The 23,320-nt window shown below is 43.8% G+C and overlaps 1 protein-coding gene across 2 annotated transcripts in view; it reads left to right on the forward strand.

Moving 5' to 3' along the window:
- ppfia4 (PTPRF interacting protein alpha 4) overlaps positions 1-23,320 on the forward strand; it is a 76,570-nt gene that overhangs the window by 33,954 nt on the left and 19,296 nt on the right. For both annotated transcript variants that reach the window (XM_079482937.1, XM_079482936.1), the window contains exons 2-6: positions 14,311-14,412; positions 15,419-15,583; positions 15,889-15,963; positions 18,262-18,345; positions 23,001-23,222. In XM_079482937.1, coding sequence (XP_079339063.1) covers positions 14,311-14,412; positions 15,419-15,583; positions 15,889-15,963; positions 18,262-18,345; positions 23,001-23,222 — 648 coding nt within the window. The remainder of the gene's footprint in view (positions 1-14,310; positions 14,413-15,418; positions 15,584-15,888; positions 15,964-18,261; positions 18,346-23,000; positions 23,223-23,320) is intronic.

The following is a 23,320-nucleotide window of genomic DNA, read 5'->3' on the forward strand; positions in this document are numbered from 1 at the left end:
CTGAGTAACACAGTATGTCCACTAACTGTACTGTGAACATGGATGTAGACTTACTTGCACATACTCGTAACGTAGGTCTTTGTGTCGTGCAGAGTTGCGCTCAAAGGGAACCCTATAGACCTGTTTCATCCGCATCTTTTGGCGCCGGAGAACTCGGTCTATTGTGGCCAAACTGACATCAATGCTCTCAAAGTTGACATTATCGGCAGTGACTTTGTCTCTGATCTCCCGGAGTCTGATGAGGTTGTTCTCACGAACCATATCCAAAATTAGGGTTTCTTGTGCCGCTGTAAATATGGCAACCCTCCCACCTCGATGTGGCATTCTTTCAACTCTAAAGAAAGAAACATGTGTTGTCAATTGACATGTTTTATAATACAGTAACAACTGATTTGAAACCAATAGACTACTTTCACAGGCTTGTAAACTGTATTGTGACAAAGAAAGCAAAAGAGTACAATACCTGTTGTGTTGTCTGAATGCCCTGATAATGGTGGCCACGGTGAACCTACTCAGGTTTGGACGGACTCTTAGTCCTGCTTCAGCCATTGTCATGCCATGGACAATGACATGGTCAATGACTGTTGCTCGCATCTCGTCCGTAATGATGGTGCGAGGTTGTCTTGCTCTCCCTCCTGGACCTTCTCCTCTCCCTTGTTGGCCTGCTCCTCTTCTTCCATAGCCAGCTCTTCTCCCTCCTCTGACTCGAATCTTCAGCAAACTGTGCCCTCTGAACTTGCTTTTATACATGTGGTCACAGCATTAGCAACAAGTGTCTTCAATTTTGAGTCGTTGTGTGTAATGAATGGTGCCAGGTGTGTTCATTGTGTTCAAATATTGCTGACTGTGGCAAGCATTTTGCGTCACATGAGCTTTCATCTGAGAATATGAGCAGAGTTCTTTTGCAACTTGTGTTTTAGCAAGGAACGATGTGTTAAAATTTATGAGAATGGAGGATTGTGTTTTTTGAATTGTGTCTTCATGTGAAATGTGTTTATGATATTGGAAAATGATGGCTATATTTAGTAAATTTGTTTAGACAACTGGACATTTGGTTTAGAGGATTGGCTTTTGAGTTTTAGCATTTGAGAAAAACTGTATAACAAAATATACCCTATGCTGAAGAATGGAGATACACTGAGAATTCTGGCATCAGTCTGTGCCTTTGTGAATCAAAATCGAATTGCAAGATGCCTAAAAATTCCCATGCGTAGTTGGCCATGTCCCTTAATGCAGTTATCTGATTGATGAAATACAGCTTCAGCAACTGCTGAGTCTGTTCAGATAGTACGTCCAGTCGTGTTTGTGTGTGTGTTTGTGTGAGTGTTAGGGAGTGTTTAGTAATGACACAGACTAATATTCTGAGTATTGCTCACACCAAAAGGTTCTGGGAGGCGTCGCTCTCTGCCGCATAGGCAGATCTGATGACAGCGGATGTGTTCTCACTGCCGTTACCATGAAACTGATATCACACCTCAGATTGAAGTGTACAATTCTGTATTTACATGCACGCTCTGTTTTCAGATCAAAGATATGGTTCTGGAAAATGTTGATCGTAGATCAGCACGAGGATTTATTGGATGCTTGATCTTGTAGGTACTGGTTTAATGTAAAGTTATCCCAGTTGAAGAAAACATTATATGCTGGTTAGGTAGGTTTTGAAGCATGGTAGCTGGTTTGTTCTGTTTTAAGATGGTCATATGCTGGTTAAAGATGGTCATGAGCTGGTCCTAAACTGTTTTAAACTGGTCCTGAGCTGGTTTAGGACCAGTTTAAAACTGCTCAGGTCCAGCTTAAACCAGCACAAACTAGCTACCATAATTAAAAACCAATTTAACCAGCATATGCTGAATTTTTCAACAGGGTGTTTACAGAAAGTATGAGGTTTCATACAGAGTTCATACAGAGATGCTGATGTAAAAAAAACAAGATTAAAATGCCTCTGTTTGTTTTCTGATACGTGATCCATAAATCTGCAGTCAAAAATGAGACTGTAAGCCTACATTTGAAACTGCAAGTAAAAATACGTACAACCACAATGGAGCTGTGGAGTGAAGTTGATCTGTTGGGCACATGCAGATGTGTACCATGTCTGGATTTTATTGATATGACTTGGACTGTTTAAACTCATGTTTATATGATTAAAATCTTCATCAACATTCTGATTGTTTGATATGTTTAAAGCAACAAAATCGAGATAAACATGTCTATTAAACATTGATCACTTTAAAATGCTCCATCTCATAGCTAATTTCTTTATTTTGTCCTTCCATGACATTCTGTAGTTTCTGCAGCATCAGGTTTGATCTTACTCTACCTTGTTTTCCAGTGGGACCTTTGGCTCAAAAATCCATCCAAAAATCCAGCAACAATGATTTATTGCTTGGCAGTGATCCTGATTTGGCCCGCAGTCTCCTCTGGGGTCACTTTCATACATGGAGGGCAGTTGTCGGCACACAGTCCTGAAAGTTGACCATGCAGCAGAGTGACATCTTCCGTACATATTTTGCATTTGTTTGCCTGAAAACTGCTGTCATGACTGATTAGTGTTCATTTCTGTCACATTAGTTCATCTGTAAAACCATCTGTTTTGCAACCAGTTGACTGAAGGTTAAAGGCAATGACCTCATTCGCATTTATCTTTTCACATTTTACATTTGCGCTGGCGTGAGTTTATTTTCTGTGTGTCGTGTCTCTAAAACCAAAATATGTCTGTTTATGTAAAGTGGTTTTACATAAATCTCTCTCTTAGAATAAAATCTCCTTCTCTGAAAATGATAGATTAAAGTCATACAGCACTGTGCAGAAGTGCATGAGATTGCTTGTGATGTTACTCATTTGTAAGTCGCTTTGAATAAAAGCGTCGCTAAATGACAGTGCAAGATGGTTGACAAAAATGTCTTTGTCTTAAAAAAGAAAGTGTGTCAATAGGAATTATCAGTTTTAGATGATCAAATCATGAAAATTATGTTCAGCTAAAATGAGTCCTGCAGTGGATGGCATGTTCCCCAGAGAACCTTGATATTAAAATTTGAATATTAAAATCAAAGTGTATTAATTGTATTTATTATACACTTTATAAAATGTACCAAATAAGTGAAATTGGGGTGAATACTTTTTCTATAGAGAAAATGTATTTAATTTGGTGAATTTTTTCCCAATGGGGTACACAATATTTGTTATTCATGATATAAACCCCAGAAAAAAGAGACCATTGCAAATGTTCATTTAATTTAGTCCAGTGTCTAATATTTTTTAACTTTTCCTTCAAACATGTAGAAATATTATTGTTGTATTGAAGTGAATATTAATTTGTTTTCTTTAAACTAAAAATTAAAAAATACAAAGCTTTTCTGTAATTTTGACCTGTTTGTCCAGTATTCATTTTCCACAAATAAATGCAAATAGAAACAATATTTTTATTTGAAATATGCGAGAAATATTATTAGTAGTTCACAGAATTAAACAAAAAATAATTATTTTAACTAAACACATACATGAATTGTATTCCGAAAAACTTCACAGGCTATCCAGCAATTTAATGAAAGTTGACGCCCATAGGCTGAAATGAAATGGTTTCTTCCCTTTCTGTCGGTCTCTCGACGTTGTGTCGAAGCCGACAGATGGGGTTCGCCCTTGAGAACCAATCGTCTCTGACTATTTTGAAAAGGCCAATGAAATTGGCGAATGAAATTTGCATGCCGGGCTCCGCCCCCGGATATCCGGGTATAAAAGGGGAGCCGGCGTGCTCATTCATTCACCTTTTGTTCTTCGGAGCCTTCGCATCTGATGACATTCTTCGAATTGCCGATTTCTACGACGCGGTGCAGCGGAGATTCCCCTGGGCGTCCTGGCAGTTCCTGAGGTATTTTTCTAAAAGAGCAATTTCCTCAGCGTGGCATTGCCCGCTGATCTCTTGGGTGCAGTACACTCATCGAGGACGGGGACGGACACGGTGGTTGCCGCAAGTGTTCGGGGGTCCGATCACTGTGGCAGCCTCGTGGATTCGTCCTGCCCGCACGGCGCGCGGATGGCTATTCAGACGTTGCGTCACTGCGCGCGGATGGCTAGTCAGACGTTGCGTCACTGCGGGCGGACGGCTATTCAGACGTTGCGTCACGTTGGCTACGTTCTGTCAAGAGCAAGCCACCACCTCGTTTGCTTCCCGTTCTGTGACCGCAGCGGCTACGGCCCTGCCGTCAGCGGCGGCGAGCAGCGAGGGTGATGTGGGGATTATCGTGAGCGTTAATCCGTCAGCCGGTCGGCTCGCGGACCGCTCGCGCCCCGTCTCGCTTGTTTAGCAGGTCCCCAAGGATGGTCCTAAGCCATCTTATTCCTCAGCCACGCGCTCGGACACGAGCCGTGGAGATGAGGTGTCTCTTGCAACATCGGAGCGCGACCTGCTGGCATCAGACTCTGGCGATTCCCTGAAGCTCCCTCCCTCGGGAGGTCGAGCACAGGTGAGAGCAGACGTCAAGATGTCAGCCATGCTCGCTCGGACCGCCGTGAGCGTCGGGTTGCGGTGCAGCCCTGGTGCTCGCGGCTGGGTACTCGCACATTGGGCCCGGCTCAAGTGCCAAGTTTTACCGAGCTGCATAAGGAGTTCAGTAAGACCTGGAGCGTCCCTTTCGGCGCGCTTCCGTCTAGCTGACTCTATCGCCCTCTCTTCCCTCGGGGCGGGGAGGCAGCTAGGGACTATGTCAATGCACCCTGGGTGGAGCATGCAGTCGCGGGTATCCGCAGACGGCGGCCACCTGGGGGGCGTGACCTAGACTCACCGTCCAGGGCATGTAAGGTCTCAACATCTCTGGTGTTGAGGCTGGCAGTGCCGTGGACCAAGCTGCCTCCACTCTTACGCATGGCCTTCCTGCAGGCCAGGGCGCTAAAGAGAGCCCCACGGGGTAAGACCGACCCAAGTAGTGCCGCCGCCGACTGGCCCTCCGGGGACCGCGGTGGCAGCGCAGGCTGGGTCGGACGATGTCCACATCAGTGGCCCGGAAAGATGCCTCGGACCCAATCTTGCGCAGGGGGGCGATGTCGAGAAAGGCCACTTTCCCGACTCCCCTCTCGCAAGGTCGGCTGATTGGTGGCGCTGTCAAGGACTGCTCCAGCAGCCTTTTGACAGTGTAGAAACAGACCGGCCTGCTGTGACCCGGCCGCCTTTCGGCCGTCGAGGTCTCGCACGTGGTCTGCCCCCAGCAGCCCTGGCCTTCTCCAGCGTCGACTCCGGTTCTGGTGCCCCCGCAGGTGGCCCCCCGGAGGAGGACGTCAAGAGAAGGACCACCTAGAGAGATTGAACCATCGGGCCCGACCCAGCCTGGGTTGCTGGATGGTCGGACTGGGGCGGTCCCTGCCGCGTCCCAAACACCTTCTGGGCCCCTTCGGGGGCCTAGTGCCCGCCTTCTCACAAGGAGAGGTCTCTCTCTGGGTCCCACTTGCAGCCGCTCTCACCCTCTGAAAGATGGTGTTCGGCAACTCGACGTTGCGTCGTGGCGGCACGCAATGACGAGTATAAAGCAGCCCTCAGCACTCTCGCTTCGACGGTGCGTCGAGCTGCGCCATCGCCTGGCAGGTGATTTAGCGGAGCCGTTCCCCCCAGGGAGAACAGCACTGCTAGTCATTGAACCAACCCCCGCGGGTTGATGAAGTAGATCGCAGCCCCCCCTGTGAGGTCTCTGGGTGCTTGGTTAGCATTTCAAACCATCACGGTGGCTGGGAGTGTGGTCCGTCTCGGCATTCGATCCAGCTCGCCAGACCTCCGCCGGACTTCAGGCATCCTCTTACCTCAGCAGAGGCAGGGATGTTCCTGTGCTCCAGGCCGGGGCTGCCACCCCTCTGGCGAAGGCGATCGAACCGTCCCCTCGGCCGAGATGTCCAGTGGCTTCGACAGCCGCACTTCATCATCCCCAAAACCAGGGGTCGCTGCATACCTTGAGCAGCACCTTGCAAGGGTGCCGTTCGGGAGGCGCAGAAGCGCGTCCTGGTGTCTGTCAGACGCCAGGAGTGGTTCATGACAACTGACCGCATACTCTCATGTACAGTTCCCTCGGCACTGTCGAGGGGCTGGCATGTCAGTAAACGGGTCAGCCGGGAAAAAGAGAGCAGCTCTCCCTGGCGCGGAGCTCCCCCTTTTCCTGGTAGAGAACTCAACACTGTCTCCATGACGGCGTGCTCGCTCACGAGCACGCACAGTCAGTGCTGAGCTGCTTGAACTTTCAGGCAGCAGCCAGCGGTCCCCTGAAATCAGTTTCAGAGGCTCCTGGGCATGGTGTCCTCGGGGGTGGCCTGTCCCCCTCGGGTTGACGCACATGGGACCGCGACAGCACTGACTACAGAGATGAGTTCCCTGGAGAGCGTGGCGCACCGGCAGTAGGCGTATCGTCATTACACCTGCTGCCGTCGCATCCTAACCCCGAGCAGGTCTTGAGGCCGGTCGTGGAACGACAGACGCCTCCCTACGGGGTGCGGGTGCGGTGTGCAATGGGCGCGCAGTGTCGGGTCGCTGGTCGGGCCCCCGCCTGCGTTGGCAGATCACTGCCTTCAAGTTGCTAGCTGTCCTGCTTGCACTGATGAGGCTCCGGCCTCTCGTGCAGAGCCAGCATACTGGCCCGGACAGCACGACCGGCGTAGCGTACTAAACCTCAGGGTGGCACTCGCTCGCTGCAGTCATTGAACTCGCCCAAAACGCCTCCTCCCGTGGAGACAGCAGGTGGCAAAGCCCCTGCAGGTCACATGCCCACCGGGCGTCCTGAACCAGACAGCCAAGCGCTCTCTCGTCAGTTGACACCCCGTGGGAAGTGATGACTCCACCCCTGCGGGCTGGCCTGGGTGTGGTTTGGGCGGGCACAGGGGGACCTGTCGCCTCCCTGAACACCACCCAGTACCGCTGGGCATTCCTTGGACGAGGACCCCCTCGACACGGAGGCCCTAGCGCGCAGCCTCCAGTGGAGACAGCAGGTGGCAAAGCCCCTGCAGGTCACATGACCACCGGATGTCCTGAACCAGACAGCCAAGCGCTCTCTCGTCAGTTGACGCCTCGTGGGAAGTGACGACTCCACCCCTGGTGGAGACAGCAGGTGGCAAGGCCCCTGCAGGTCACACGCCACCGGGTGTCCTGAACCAGACAGCCAAGCGCTCTCTCGTCAGTTGACACCTCGTGCGAAGTGACGACTCCACCACTGCGGCCGGCTTGGGTGTGGTTTGGGCGGGCACAGGTGGACCTGTTGCCTCCCTGAACACCCCCCAGTGCCGCTGGGCACTCCCTGGTCGAGGCTCCCCCCTCGACACGGAGGCCCTAGCGCGCAGCTGGCCGCGGGACAAGCGGAACTACGCTTCCCCCCAGTGAGCTTCATTGCGCAGGTCCTGTGCAAGGTCTGGGAAGGGAGTATCAAGTGCTGCTAGTTGCGCCTTACGGGCCCAACTACACTTGGTCCTCGGAGCTAATACTCCTGACGACAACTCCCCCTGGCCAAATCCCCTGGCGAAGGGCCTACTCGCAGGGGATGGACACGTTGTGGCGTTCGAGCCGGACCTCTGGGTCTGGCTCCTGGATGGGACGAGGAGTTCCTGGATGACCTACCCCCCTCAGTGGTGGAGACTGTCACTCAGGCAAGGGCCATGCCCACAAGGCTGGATGCCTTTAAGTGGCGCCCCTTCTCGTCCTGGTGCTCTTCTCGAGGAGAAGACCCGCGGAATTGCTCGCTCAGGAACGTGCTGTCCTATTGCAGGAGAGGCTGGGGAGTAATCTCCCCTTCCACATTGGAACGTGGGTACCCGCTGTCGCGGTTATCACGTACCAGTTGCTGGTGAGCCTCTGGGGCGGCATGACCTGATTATTAGGTTCCTCTAGGGCGCGAGGGGCTTAGGCCTCGTCCGCGCCCCGTACCCTCTTGGGACCTTAAGGTGGACCTTTGGGTCCCCTTTTTTCGGGCCCTGCCGAGAGCCCCTTCCTCGTTCTGCGAGGGGGGTTGGCTCTCCTGCTGGGGCTCGAGTCCATCCAGAGGGTGAGGCACCTGCAAGCATTCCGTGTCCACCGATTGCCAAATTTCAGGCCCGGTGACTCTCACGTGATCCTGAGACCCCGGCCGACTTACGTGCCCAAAGTTCCGCCGCCCCCCTTTGGGACTAGGTGGTGAACTTGCAGGCGCTCCCACACCGGGAGAAAGACCCAACCTGTACGTGGGGTGTCCAGTAAGCGCATTGCGCCTCTACTCGAACCACACTGAGGGCTTCAAGGCCCTGAGCAGCTCTTGTCTGTTATGGAGGTCAGCAACGGGAGTGCTGTATCCGAGGAGAGTTGTAGCGCTGGGTCGCACACGCCGTCACTACGGCGTGCCGATCCTAGCCCGTGCCCATTTGAGTGACGGTACACTCCGCTCGGGGTGTGACCTCCTCGTGGGCATCGGCTTAGTGCGCCTCTCTGGCAGACATCTGTAGAGCTGCGGGTTGGGCTACGCTATACCTCGCAGAGGCTTACAACCTCCGTGGGGAGTCGGCAGCTCGAGTCTTGCCAGCAGGTGAGACCAGCAGTCGTGGGGCGTACGCCTGCGCATAGCGCCATTCCCCTTCTGAGGTGGACCAGTGCGCTATGGGCTGCCTCCCTTCTTTCCCCAAGGGTGAAGAATAGGCAGTCCGTCCATCCATCAATAGCACTCAGGGCGGCGGGCTCGGCGGAGCAGCCCTGCCGCCTATGGCCGGGTATCAAGCTGAGTTATTACATATAGCTCTAACCGGACCTAGTGCCCCACACGTAGTAACCCCCCACTAGGGTGGTTCCGTCTGAGATGTCGTCATGAGATGGTTCCCCGCGTGGCAACCCATGACCTCCCCAGGTGGACATCCACCTTGCGGCATTCCGCACATACCTCCCATGAGTTCTCCCCTATTTGGTGAGACCATGTTGGTGTCTCCACTGTATTCCCCCCTAGGGTGGGAAGTGGTCTCCGTAGCGCACGTCTTCATTGAAGGAACAGCGCTTACCCAGTAGCCCTACGACTGGATGGCCCTCGCCAATGGGGCCGTCTGAGTTGGCAGAGGGCAGGGGCTACTCATCTTTGCCAAAAGCTCTGGGAGCCCCTGCCTGCCCACTGGAAGGTTACAAATTTCGCGATAGCGCTCACGTGTGGCTCGCCCAGGCCGGTCAACGTCGCTTCGCTAGAGATTGTGACGCGGCTAGTGCCGTGGCGTTTTCCATAGGAACCCCATCTGTCGGCTTCGACACAACGTCGAGAGACCGACAGAAAGGGAACGTCCCGGTTACGTATGTAACCTCTGTTCCCTGATGGAGGGAACAAGACGTTGTGTCCTTCTTGCCACGACAATAGCCGTCCGCTGCAGCAGTCACGAGATGCTCTCAGGCTCCTCAGCACAAAAGGTGAATGAATGAGCACGCCGGCTCCCCTTTTATACCCGGATATCCGGGGGCGGAGCCCGGCATGCAAATTTCATTCGCCAATTTCATTGGCCTTTTCAAAATAGTCAGAGACGATTGGTTCTCAAGGGCGAACCCCATCTGTCGGCTTCGACACAACGTCTTGTTCCCTCCATCAGGGAACAGAGGTTACATACGTAACCGGGACGTTAGTATGAGTTGGCTGCCTGTACATTGTTCCAGAGACATCTCACTGATAGCTGTAGGTGATTCATTAAAACTAATGGCATTTCTTCCCACCCATCTCCAGACTTTTTCACTCTCAAAACACACCAGCAAATTTAAGATCCTCATCTAGACAATGAGATTACTGTTAGATGTTAGATTTTCTCAACAAGGCAACATCATCATGATCTGCAAGCTGTCTAAATCTAATTTGCTATCTACGAAAAAGTTTTCACAGGTACTAGGGGTATGACTAGATCCAATTGGTCCCTCGAGAATACAATATCCTCATGCAATTGGCATGATGGAGTGCTGGGCTTGTAATTGCGACCGTTTTAGTCGCCTACGCTCCCTAAATTTAACCTGTGCACCCTCAAAATATATTTGGGAGCATTTTTCTGAGAGCACATTTTGTTGTGGTGCGATCAGTTTTCATTACTGCAGAACACGCTTATAACTGCACAAACTATGTGAGTGTGGCCTTAACATTTAGTTGTTTTCCCCCCGATCCACAGATATCTTGACCGTGAAGTTATATGCAGCAAGTAGTTACAAAGCTTTACCTTTTTAAAACTATTTTATTCTACACAACGTGGGAGCAGACATTTCAAAGTAGGTAGACAACTTTTGCCTTGCAGTTTGACCAGTTAATTTGCAAACTTTACTTCAATCCATATGAAGTCCAAAATCATTGTCGGAACTGCTGTTTTTTTCCAAGTCCGATTTAAATCCTCTACTGTATCACAAAAAAAAACCTTCCCATTTGTGTAATTTGAAATACTCTGTATGGTGTGTGAGTGTTGTGTGTAGATTCAGACTGCAATGGCGGGTAATCCTTGGCTCAGAGACGCTGCTGTTTTCGGCAATATACTTTCTAGGGATGAGCGAGTACAGCATTATCTGTATCTGTATCTGTATCTGTTAACCATATGAATTATCCGTATCTGTATCTGTACTCGGACTGGGCGGGGCCTAACATGGAATTGGGCGGGGTTTAACCAGGAAGTTGTCGGGTTGTCTTGAAAGGGGCGGGGCTTTAACCAGTATGTTATTTTTAATCATGCAATTGCTATGGGTTGATCAGAACCCGTTGATCAGAATACGCATTTATACCACTAACTTACTTACTTTATTTTTTTGCTTGAAGTCAAAAAACTGGTTAGAATCAGCAGACGGTTAAAAAAAGAAAAAAAATCTCAGACAGGCAGAGACGCAACGCTAGTCGCGTTCTACCAAGCACCACGTCTGAACAAACCCTACGTTTACCAGAACTCTGTTAATAAGTACTGCAAAAAAAAACGAAATAAAAAACAAACCTGAAGCTGAAGAAACCCTAAACGTTAACGGAAAAGACCCGCGAACCTGAGTGACTGAGGGAGAGACAGAGAGAGAAAGAGAGCTGTTCTCTTCTCAGCATTCTGTGTGTGAGTGAGCAGAGCGGGACACAGCAAATCTGTATGTGTAAGGGAGGGGCGCTGTGACTAGCCTATCACAGAACACAGACACAGTCAGCTACCCAATGAGGATTTTTATTCCATCCGAGCACAGATATTGACTCGTATTACTCGTATAATACTTGTACTCGGCAAATATGCTTTATCCGTACCGGATACTCGTTTCAGCCGAGTATCCGGCTCAACTCTAATACTTTCCATGTCTTAATCCCAAGGCTTTTACCAACCAAACACACGGAAATCCGTAGAGCCGCATGAGCACTGCTCACCTGCTGACAGCCATCTCACAAGGTCAAACAGTGGCTTAAAGCTAGTTGATTGTAGATTTTCTTTTTCTCTTTTATCTGTGTTGCACAATTTGCTGAACGTTTGCCATTTTAGATGCCACACGAGTTTAGTTTAAACTGGGATGGTAAAGTGTTCTAACAGAGCTCACACCTCATAAAAACTGACAGATATAATTGCACTGTTTTACTTAATGTATATATGCATAAAAGTGACCTTTAATTCACTGCATTCATATCCTGTTGAGCCTTTTTTTTCTTTTTTGGGAAAATTTTTTTGTTCACACTTAAGTAATTCTCACTATTAACAAACCATCATTTACAACTTTTTCCGCAATAAACTCTTCATTTGTTGCTTATTAATAGTTAGTAAGGTAGTAGTTAGGTTTAGGTATTGGGTAGGATTAGGGATGTAGAATATGTGTTTTCTAAGTACTAATACACAGCCAATATGCCTATAAAAGTCATGCTAGTCTATAGTCAACTAGTTAAAAGTGAGAAATGCTTCTATAATGAAGCGTTTTTTTACAGAGAGACAGGTTAACATACGGAGAAACATAAATGATGAAGGTGTTAGCAGAGAACCTATGAACTATATTTCTTACTGATTCGTTTTTTATATACTTCTCACCTGGGCTATCCTGTCAATCCACGGCATTGTTCATATTTATGAATACGGTCATTGGCGTGGAAAAGTGCTTAGTGCCACGTCAGGGTCTGAGAAGACGTACGCACTTTTGCTTATAAGTAAGAAATATAAGTAATTGCTGTAACTTTGGATTTGGACGTTGACAGGTGCTCTTTCATATGTCGATGACATTAAATAGACTCCCTTAAAAACGGAGATCTGAAACTGATCAGAAGCGTGCCATTTCATGATAATTTGCTATTTATAGATCTGATGGAGAGGCGACAAACGTTTTCTGTACGTACAGTTGGATTGATAATACTTGGAATGCAAAATATAAAACATGATTTATAACATTTTAAAAAGACATAGTTACAGTAGCTGTGTTTTGAAACAAACTTGAATCGTAACCTGCCTTAAAGTTGCAGAATATCCAAATACTGGAGGGATTTTAGCCTTTCACGCTCTCAAGTCACAACGCAATATAATCCAGGACTTCAAATGCAAAACCTCAGCACAGAAAATCCTCTTGTGTTACTTTTTATAGTTGGTAGACAAATTCATTTACCATTGAGACATCAGCCTCTGATGACAAACCCCAGATGCATGTTTTCAATTCCTTTTGTTTATTGTAGCATTTATTGAGGTGGCATATCCACAATTGCTTTTTCTGATACATGCTTTTCATTTAATCATTTTTAACCCCTTCCCTGTCATACATCACACAGCTGCCAGTCTGTTGTTGTTGTTGTTGTTTCTTGCAATGATTGAAAACGCCAGTAAGATCTAAAATCTGTTTGTGCATTTCAACCTTTTTCTCTTCTCCTCTACCGTGAAAAAAATCTAATGAACGCATTGACCCATTTTCCTTCCCCCCTCCTCCTGGACCTTTCTGCCATACACTTAACCAGCACTATTCAGAAAGCGGAAACAGCACACTAACAAAATCGAGTGACCTCATAAGCATCCCTTTTGCGTGCGGATGATAGCCAACCCTACAGCCGTGCTAAAACAAACTTGATGTGTTGTCACACACTATTAGCAGGAATCAATGAAACAGTATAACAAGTCACAGAAGAGATTTGAAATAGATCATAATTGAGTTTTTTATTCGTTTTTTTCTCACCGTAATCGTTCAAAGTCAAAAATGAAAAATGATATTGTTTTGTTATAGTTGACATTACAGTCCTATCCCTTTCTTAAGCTCCTCGGCAGTATTGTCAGCACTTGAAGTGTGTATGAATCTAATAGCTGAGCTTGAACAGGGTCCTGAAAGTTTCCCAATAGACCATGAGGAACATCTGGGTGAACTGGGACTGTTGCCAGAGGCCCAGTTGGGAAACTTCAGAGAACAGAGACATCGAGATGTGCTAGACTGGCACCTGAACGCTGGAGGGACCAAAAGTGTTACTGCATCCAGTGTGGATGAACTGTAAAATTTGAATGGGTTCTAATGCATTTCTAATGTCTTTTGTCGTGTCGCATCGCACCGGTCGCATCCGGTGTAGACACGGTGTAAGAATGAGCTGTTTCTATCTAAAAACACAGCGGGTCCCCTTGCATGTAATTCGCCATGTTCTGTCAGCCGTCATAGTGTTTCAAAGGGTAGGGGAGTGGTGGAGTGAGCGGTTGGTTGCAATTCGCAACCTTGCCGCTATATATTACTGACTGGACCTTTAAGAGATTCACAGCATTAAAGCAGCAGTTCAACCAAAAATACTAATTCTGTTACTGTTATTTATTTACCCTCGTTTCAAAAGTTTTATAGATTTGAGCTACAAGAAATGTGCACATGATTGAAAGTCTACTTCCGTGTCATAGTTTTGTGGGAGAAACCTATTATCTAACAGAGAGTAGATGAGTAAATCTTTGATTTCTAGATGTGTTTTTTGGTGTTTAAGCTGGTTGGCCGTGGCACGTCCCACACACACCACACTTTGACACATTCAACCGTGTGGTCCAGTGCAACAAAAGGCCGCTGTACATTACTGTATGTGTAAATGGGACCGATTCCAAAATGTTGAGCTTGACTAGCTCAGGTGATCCATGCGCCGTGACCATTTATTTTCAGTGCCTCACGGACCATTCAGAGGAGACTATTCAAGTCGAGGTCAGCAGTAAATATGAGTAGATGACATATTAAATGGAGGAAACTGTATAAACGAGGTCTACGGACGACCGAGTGCCTGTTGTTCCATGTGTGGATCAATACAGCCCTAAAATAACACTCATAAATCACAACATCTCTATTAAACCACATTTGAGTATTAGTTGAGTAATAGCGTATTAGTGTGCATTATTTATGAGAAATAAGCTAATCTCTCTCTCTCTCTGTGTCTGTGTTAACAGGAGTTTGCTACCCTGACCAAGGAGCTAAATCTGTGTAGAGAGCAGCTTTTAGAAAAAGAGGAGGAGATTTCTGAGCTCAAAGCAGAGCGGAACAATACCAGGGTGAGTAAGTGTGTGATAACTGATGACCAGACGTCCAGAAAAATCAGGACAACCCAATTAGTAGCCTTATCTGTCGTTTAATTGCTAAAAATAACTTTATTAAAAATGTGCACTGTTGTGATCCATCATGAGACAGAAACTCTTGCTCTGCAGTTCTTAACAGGTTTGCTTCATCCTTTGGAATATTGAGAGGTGAACTGAAAGCATTCAGCGTGCACATGCATAATTGCGACAATGACAGCACATGCTGCTAGTTTTTTGCCTGCCATCTGACAAACTAATTTAAATGTCTAAACGCTTATTACAACAAATTGCCTAAAAACATGTGGAGAAATCTGAACCTGGTGAACTAAATGATGTACTTGATGTTAGTATCAAATTTAGAGTTAAGTTTGTCATGTGTTTACAATTTAAAGCCAAACCATTTTCAATAAAGTATATTTCTTTAATCTCATTTCTTTAATTTCTTCAATCTTTCTTTTGTACAAACAAAAGAAAATTTGCTGTTATTTTACACATCCACAGACCATCCAAGATGTTGGTGACATTGTTTCCTCAGTAGAACAGTAAATTTTTTATTTCTTGACTTTATAATTTGAACAAGATGTCCTTCAAAGAACTCAAAGTAATTCCTTATTGGTCGTACAGTAATCTGCATTCTGCTGTAACTCGAGGTAGATTCTGCATCATTCACATTTAAAGCAAATAGTTCACCCATAATAGAAATAGTTTTGTCAATTACTCCCCCGTACGTAATTCCAAACCTGTATGACTTTATATCTTCCGCAGAACACAAAAAGAAGATATTTTGAAGAATGTTGGTAACCAACCAACCAACACTGGCCCTTGTTGACTTCAAATGTATGTGCATTGAGACATTTCTCAATGTATCTTTATTTTGTTCCATGGAACAAAGAGTCATAGGCAGGTTTTGAAGGACATATGGACAGAATTTGTATTTTTGGGTGAACTATCCCTTTAACACACACTTTGTTTTGTTCTACAGCTTCTTCTGGAGCACTTAGAGTGTCTGGTGTCTCGTCACGAGCGTTCGCTGAGGATGACTGTGGTTAAGAGGCAGGCTCCTCCGCCCTCCGGAGTGTCCAGTGAGGTGGAGGTGCTTAAAGCTCTCAAATCCCTCTTCGAGCATCATAAGGCCCTGGATGAGAAAGTAAGATAACAAGTTGTTTTTTGTGGTACAAGTTGCACAAAATGACTATAATACAGGGCAATTTGCAGTTACTAGCAATGGCAAGATCATGGGTTTGCTCCACTGGTTTAGAAAATCAATCCCTCGGAGTATTGAACTAAAACATTTGCTAGTTTCAATCTGTCAGTGATGTGAAATTGGCAATGAGAGTGTAACGCAAAGAATAAGGACTGGTGATTGATTTCATGACTAGTTGAATGGTTGGGGGGGTTGTTGCCATTTGTATATTTTGTTATTTAAGTGCCCTATGTTCTTGCTTTGCACAGGTGCGTGAAAGGTTACGTGTGGCCCTTGAAAGAGTTACTACATTAGAAGGACAGCTGGCAGCCGCCACTCAAGAGGTACTGATTCAATGACGGCTGTGTGTGTGTGTGTGTGTGTGTGTGTGTGTGTGTGCGTGCGTGCGTGTGTGTGTGTGCGTGCGTGCGTGTGTGTGTTGAAGTATGCGTGGTATAGATTTGCTGATCTCATTAACATCTGTGCAGTGGCCACCTGCCCCCTGCTGTCAGCCTTTGCACGCAGTCTTCTTCCATCTCTCACATGCCACTAGTCCAAGCAGAGCAAATGCACTTGACATACTGTAGATTTACATTAGTAAGGAGCTTAGAATTGACAACACAATTACACACAGCCAGGGTCTTGAATAATGTTTAGTGCATCGTAAAAGTCACAACAGATTTTCTTAGGTTTCATTTAAATAGCTTAAACAGAAAGACGAAGAATATACTTTTTTCAGCCTGACTTAGTTACTACTTTATTCTTCTGTAAAAGTCTCCAAGCAGGGCAGGTAAAATTGCTTACATTGTGAACATTTGGGGTTTGACAAGGGTTAAAAAACCTTGCTCAAAACTGTATAGAGTGACTGAATGTTTTAGTTGTATATAACTATAGTATTTGTATCTCTTAATGAATGTATAGTAGTTTGTATTTATTTTTTTAGACTGTATGAGAGACTGCAGCAGTTCAATGCAGACAATAACTGTTTTGAGGTATCGCATCAGAAACGAGTGATGGAAATGCCAAATTTTGGGAAAACAAAAACACAAAAATAAGTTTTGTGCTTACTTGAGGTGGTTTTTAAAAGAGAGTTGGGAGATGGAAATTCATACGCCAAATTAATTCGGACGTGGTGACATCAAATCCATTTTACTAATCTGCTGTTTCCAATGATGGTGTCTTTCTGGTCTATTTTCTATATGCTTACCAATTCCTCTCTCATCATTCCATCCAACAACTTGATGGAAACACACATATTTAGCTTTTTCTTTTTTTGCGCACTTTGAAAAGAATCTATGGAAACCCAGATTTTGGGACTATAACAGTCACAATCCCCAAAGTTCTTCATGTTGACAGGCTGACAAAAATTGCCGTAAAGAAACAGTTCACCCAAAAATAAAAATTCTGTCACCATTTACTCTGGTAAAGCATTACCCTCGAGAACCAAATCTGTATACATTTCTTTGTTCTGATGAACACAGAGAAAGATATTTGGAAGAATGCTTATAACCAAACAGTTCTTTGCCACCATTGACTTCTTTAGTAGGAAAATTACAATGGTAGTCAAAAATGCCCCAAAACTGTTTTCTTCACACATTCTTCAAAATATCTTATTTTGTGCCCAACAGAAAAAAAAAATGTACAAAGCATTTTTCCTACTATTCTTTCCATCGTTGTTCTTTAAAAACAAAGGAATTTATATGGATTTGGAACAACCTGAAGATTTCATTTTTGTCCTTTTTGTTCCTCTAAAGTGAACACAACAGACAACTAATCTAAAAACACACTACAGGGAAAACACATGGAAAAAAAACAGAAAGGCTGTGCGCCACAGGCCTCGTTGGCCCAGTTTTACGTTCCACCATTGAATAAATTCACACATCATTCATAACTGTCTAGTGTGGGTCAGTCATTGTGTGTGAACACACTGAAAATCTGGGTAAATGGAAAGTCATTGGCTACAGCCCATATGGGTGACATGACGTTGCGTTTTGACACATTTCTACAGCCTCAGCACAAACACAACCATTTTTCTTCCTTTCTTTGGCTGTTGTTTAATCTTCAGTCTTGTTTTTAGGATGAATTAAATGTATTAAATCACTATTGTTTTAATAACTAAGCCTTTGTCTGTCAGTCTAATACTTCAAATGTTATGAACTGTAATAAAGCGAGCCCAAATCAGATACCCTCCAAATGCTGTCGTGCAAATGAATGTGTACATATTTTAATTCTCTCCCTACAAACTTTCAATGGGCCTGAAATGTTAGGATTCAAATGCAAATTTCCCATCAGTGTCTCATTAGTACCTTAATAACATGCGGCTGTTAAGCACAATAAGTTAATTGTGCAAAATGAGTTTTCTTATCTCCCACAAGACTCCCCAACCCATCTAAAGAAAAAAGGAACAGTCTCAGCGGCTATTAAAATGAACACTTTTAAATTCCCTTTCACTTAAAAGTACATCTTTATAATGGGCAAGTGAAAAAAAACAAGAAAGTGCATCACAGCCACTGACGTGGATGCAGTTATCAGTCACACTGAATGTTGCGAACCTTGTATTTAATTCTGTGGATGTTGTGTAGTGGTTTTGTATACACCCATGTGTAAAACATTATTAATGTGACCGGTTTGTTCATCTCTAGGTGGTTATTATGCGACAGAGAAAGGATGGACGATCAGAAGGAGATGCTGTTGAAAAGATGGATGGCTCTAAACCTACATGGAAGGTATTTGCATTTAGTTGAATTATTATTACAAGATATAAATTTAGGATTTTTTTATCCTTCCAGAACACTCTACTTCATTCTATAAAAAATTGCATTCACTTGTGTCCATTTCCAAGCTAGCCAAGTTATTACGGCATACATTTAGTCAATAGTTACACCTTGCTGTTGTTTATTTGTTCCCGGTCCAAAAAGGATTCCTTCTGCTCTATTACCTCTATTACAGATGGTATTTTCCCAGCTACTGAGAAATAAACAGCATTGATTATGCGCCAAGTATTTCTGCCCTTCAACCTTGAGCACAGGCTGTTAAATTGTCTTCTGCTTCTGAGTCACTTTAAACAGACAGTCGGCCAACAGAACCCTTATCAATATGAGAAATTCAGATCGCTCCTAATCTTGGATCCCGTACATTCCTTAAATATGACCTTAGGTTTTATTCATGTGTTTTAAATGGCATCGGTTAGTGGTCTGTAATAGCTGTAATAAGAGAATGTGTTCAATGCAGCAGTATTGATTGTTTGCTTTGCCTTTAAGTGTCCAAAAACAAGGTATAGTACCTGCTAAACTTATTGGTAAACATTGGGATCTATTAAAGGTCCAGTATATGCATTTTACTGGCATCTAGTGGTGAGGTTGTGAATTGCAACCAACAGCTCACTGCACCCGTAAATACATGTTAATGTATTGATTTCTTCTATTTCCGCCACTATGGCATTGGAGATGTTAGCGTGTCTCTAATAGGATCAGTCACAAACATTGAACCCTGCACGATCTAATGTGTTGTGTTTAATTAACTCGCTGTCATTCAATTCAATGTAATTTTATTTTATAGTGCTTTTACAATTTGCATGGGACCAAAGCAGCAACACAAAGAAAAAACAGAGACAAACAAAAGTTGAACACACACAAAAAACAAATAAAAAAATCAGATAAACCTTCAAAGACAAATTTTCTCACTTTTCGTGTTTCGTGCATTTTCTCTGCATGTCAAAGAAACTCCTAAGTCTCTTAAAAGTCCTCCTCACTATTCCTAAAATGTTGAACCTAAGAGCTGTTTTAATGGTTAAGATGCTTTATGAATGACTTTTTTTACTAGGATATTTTCTGTAATTTTAAGGGCCCAGTTGTTTAGAATTTAAGATTTAGAAGAAATTCTGCCAGTACTGAGACAACTCACAGCTTACTTGTACATCATATACTGTATGTTCTAAACAATAGTAAAATTGTAGAAAAACATCAAGAAGTTAACTCCAGTGCTCAAATGAGTATTTCTGCATTATGTAAGGTCTTTATACATGTATGAAGACATCGTTATGTATATTATATTGCATTTATGTCAATAGATCATCCAGAAAAGTACAGCACCTTGAAGTAGGCTTACATTATCTTACAGATGTGATGATCCATGATAAGGATGACTTATAAATTTTCAGAGAATTTGCATGTCAGCTTTTCTGAACAGTTGCTGACTCTCTATAGAAATCTGTATTGTTACCAGCCCTAATGAGGATGAACATTCCCCTGCTAATTCCCCATTGTGTTTTCTTCAACAGTCTGTGTGTGTTTGAGCTCTTTCAGTGATTTCTGCATATTTAAGCATATTGTTTGCTGGTCCCAAATTATAGGGCTCTAATAAATTGTAAATTAAATTTGTAGACATGTACTATACTTCAAACAAGAGACAAAGAGTGAAAAAATGAGCTGACGAGAGTTATTAGCACCTGAGAGGTTGCGTTTCACAGTATTACTCGCCCCAAGGACTATGATGAAATTGAGACACCTGCAGTAAAGCCCTTTGTCTAAACACGTCCAGGGCCCATATTCACAAAAATAAATCTTAACACTAAGAGGTTTCCTAAACAGCAGTAAACATTTTTAGTTAAGAGTTCCACTTAAAACCTATTCACGACGCTGCTGAGAGCAACTTTTACTAAGGAACAGAAAGAAATCTTAAACTAAGAAAAAGGGCGGAGTTGACCTTGTTGCTATGGATGATGTCAGCAAGCTTACTGACTATGACCACAGTGATTGGCTGATAGAGGATGGGTCTCTGTCAGATATTTAATCATAGATATATTATTGAATGAGGTCTCATGGTGACATATTTAAATAAAGATCTTAAAATAAAAATGTAGCCGTATTCAAATTAAGATTATAAAATATAAACAAAGTCACTAATTCAACTAGTGAAGAGTTTATTTACAAAAACAGATAACTCCCTTTTTTCAAAATTCAAGTTTTAATTGTGCATTCCAATTAATATATAAATAAAATGTTTGTTTTGTATTGTTTTTATTTAGTTACAATAACTTTAAAAAGTACAGTTTACAAATACAATAAACACATGATACCTCAATAAACACTGCGGTCTGCAAAGGAACAACGACTAGTGGTACCATCCCAAAAAAGGAAAAAGTCACTCTCCCGTACCTTCTCTGGATCTGTTCCACATTGGTGGAATGATCTACCTGCTGCTACGAGATCAGCAGACTCAGTTGCCATCTTTAAAAAACGCCTGAAAACGCATCTCTTCCGTCAACACGTCGCTGATTGATTTAACCTAATTCTTTTCCCTTTCTTTCTTCTTATTATATATAAAAAAAAAGACTAACCTCACTATTCTTAGCTTTTTATACTGTGCTAGGCTTTAATGGACTAGTTTTGATGCACTTATGTATTTTGTTGCCTATGTTGTTATAATTCCTTCCAATGTTTCCTCATCTGTAAGTCGCTTTGGATAAAAGCGTCTGCTAAATGACTAAATGTAAATGTAAACAATATATAACAGCCCTTTCAGGGAATGTAGGACACATTTTAGCAGAGAAGACCCCTAAAGTCATCTGTCTGCCACATTTGACTTTAAATTGAATGTTTAAATAGATACAATAAATTACAGAGAATGTAAAAGGGGCACATTGAAAGAATGAGAGCAGACAGACAGACCAAGATTCATACAGACATATGCGTGGTCCAGACAGAGTGTTTCTCTGGAGAGCTGGCTGAAGCTTCCCTAGAGGATTGAAATATGACTGATTTCCATAGATCACAACTCATCAAATACTTGAAGCAAAGTTCAAACTGTCAGATACTGACATGATTTTCCCAGCAGACTCCGAGTAGAGGGTTCTGCCAAATTTGCCAGTCAATACTGCTGCATATAAAAGTTTCTTGCACTATAAGCAACTCGCATCACAGTTCAACTTTTCAACGTAATTACTCTTCTGCTAAACTGGAGTTCCCTTAAAATAGTGGATATTTGTAAATATCCAAATTTCATATTAAAACTTCAAATTGGAATGGGATCCCTCCCTATTTTTTTATAGCCAGTAATGAAAAATCCTTTTGATTTAACCAAGCTTATTGGTAAACATTAGTTCCAGTATATGATATATATACTGTGTACTGTGCTAGGCTTTAATGGACTAGTTTGATGCACTTATGTATTTTGTTGCCTATGTTGTTATAATTGCTTCCAATTGTTTCCTCATCTGTAAGTCGCTTTGGATAAAAGTTTTTTTTTTTAAATAAGATTACGTATTAATTTAGTTTAAATTATTCCCAAAAATTTTACCTGACATCTTAAATTATATATTAAAATATAATCCTAACACATATTTCTTTCATATTGTGTCACTGAAAATTATTTTGAAGACAAGATAAATATAATCAAGATGTTCAGAAGGAGCTGAGATGTCAGAAAGTTGCAAGACATGCATATTTCTGTAAAACTGTAGACTGGTTATTTTAGCCTTTTTCATTTCTGTATCTCTTGAGAATTGTTTAATTACCAGCAAGTAATTCAGTTTAAGGTTAAGAAGCACATCAAATGTCTCTCTGCCACTCAACGTTACAGACACCTTCAAATGCATACACACACAGTTGCAGAAACACATAATAACTAAACAAAAGAAAATGCAAAGCTTGCCTGTTTGTGCATAATGGATTTTATTGCCATATCACCTGTCACTGGCTCAGCACTGGTGTGGTGAGATTGAGATTGAACTAGACACCTACTGTGAAACCAAACCCCTCTCACTTTAGACAGTTATCTGAAGATGTTCTCATTAAATATCTCCCCAAGGAATTCTCATGGTATTCTGGAACTTGACGTTTCCGCTTCGGAGCTCAAAAAGTAGCTGGTATTGGGGAAAGGTGGGATGCCGAACCCAGGTCATGTTATTCCCAGTAACACTTCGGGGGCTGACAAAAATAGTGTGGCGGTTTAATTTACTGGACTGTGTACATTTGTTTGATATATGCGAGAAAACCTCTCTACTCTTGAGGCTGTAATTGCAGTGAAGCTTGCTTAGCTTGCTGTCTATTTTCTCACTCTCTGACTCAGCATAATCCCCCAGTCTGAAACTTATTTAAAAGTTGAACCAAAAGTGGAAGGCATTCAACTAAATATTCAACTTTAGGAATAGTTATGTCATTGCTTACTCACTACCATGCCCTTGCAAATACATGACTTCCATGCTCTTGTGGAACACAAAACAAATCTTTCTGACACTTTGTGTTCAATGAAAATATGAAGGTCATACAAGTTTAAACAACATGAAAAGAATAATAAGCGATGGGATTCATCTTTTTAGTTAAAGTGCTCCTTTAAAGCACTTTTGCACCACAAACATTTTCCTTGTCTGTGTCTGTGACAGAGGCTTCCCAATGGCTCCATCGATGCCCACGATGACAGCAGCAGGTGTGTGGAGCAACAGGAACTGCTTGATAAAGCTAATAAAGAGCTGACCCAAAACAGAGACCGGATCAGCGGTCTCACCAGCCGTATGACCGACCTCGAGGCAGAACTGGCCACCGCCCGTAAAGACCTATTGAAGAGCGAAGAGCTGTGCACCAAACACCAGAGAGACATCCGCGAGGTTAGAATGATTGAGGGGAGAGGAAGATCAAGGGATGGTGACAGGCTAATGGTTTCTTGCCTTTAAGAAAGCGATGACATTAAGTGTCTGCTTTATTT

This window comes from Barbatula barbatula (genome assembly GCF_947034865.1).
Source record: "Barbatula barbatula genome assembly, chromosome: 20".
In the NCBI taxonomy this organism is placed as follows: domain Eukaryota; kingdom Metazoa; phylum Chordata; class Actinopteri; order Cypriniformes; family Nemacheilidae; genus Barbatula; species Barbatula barbatula.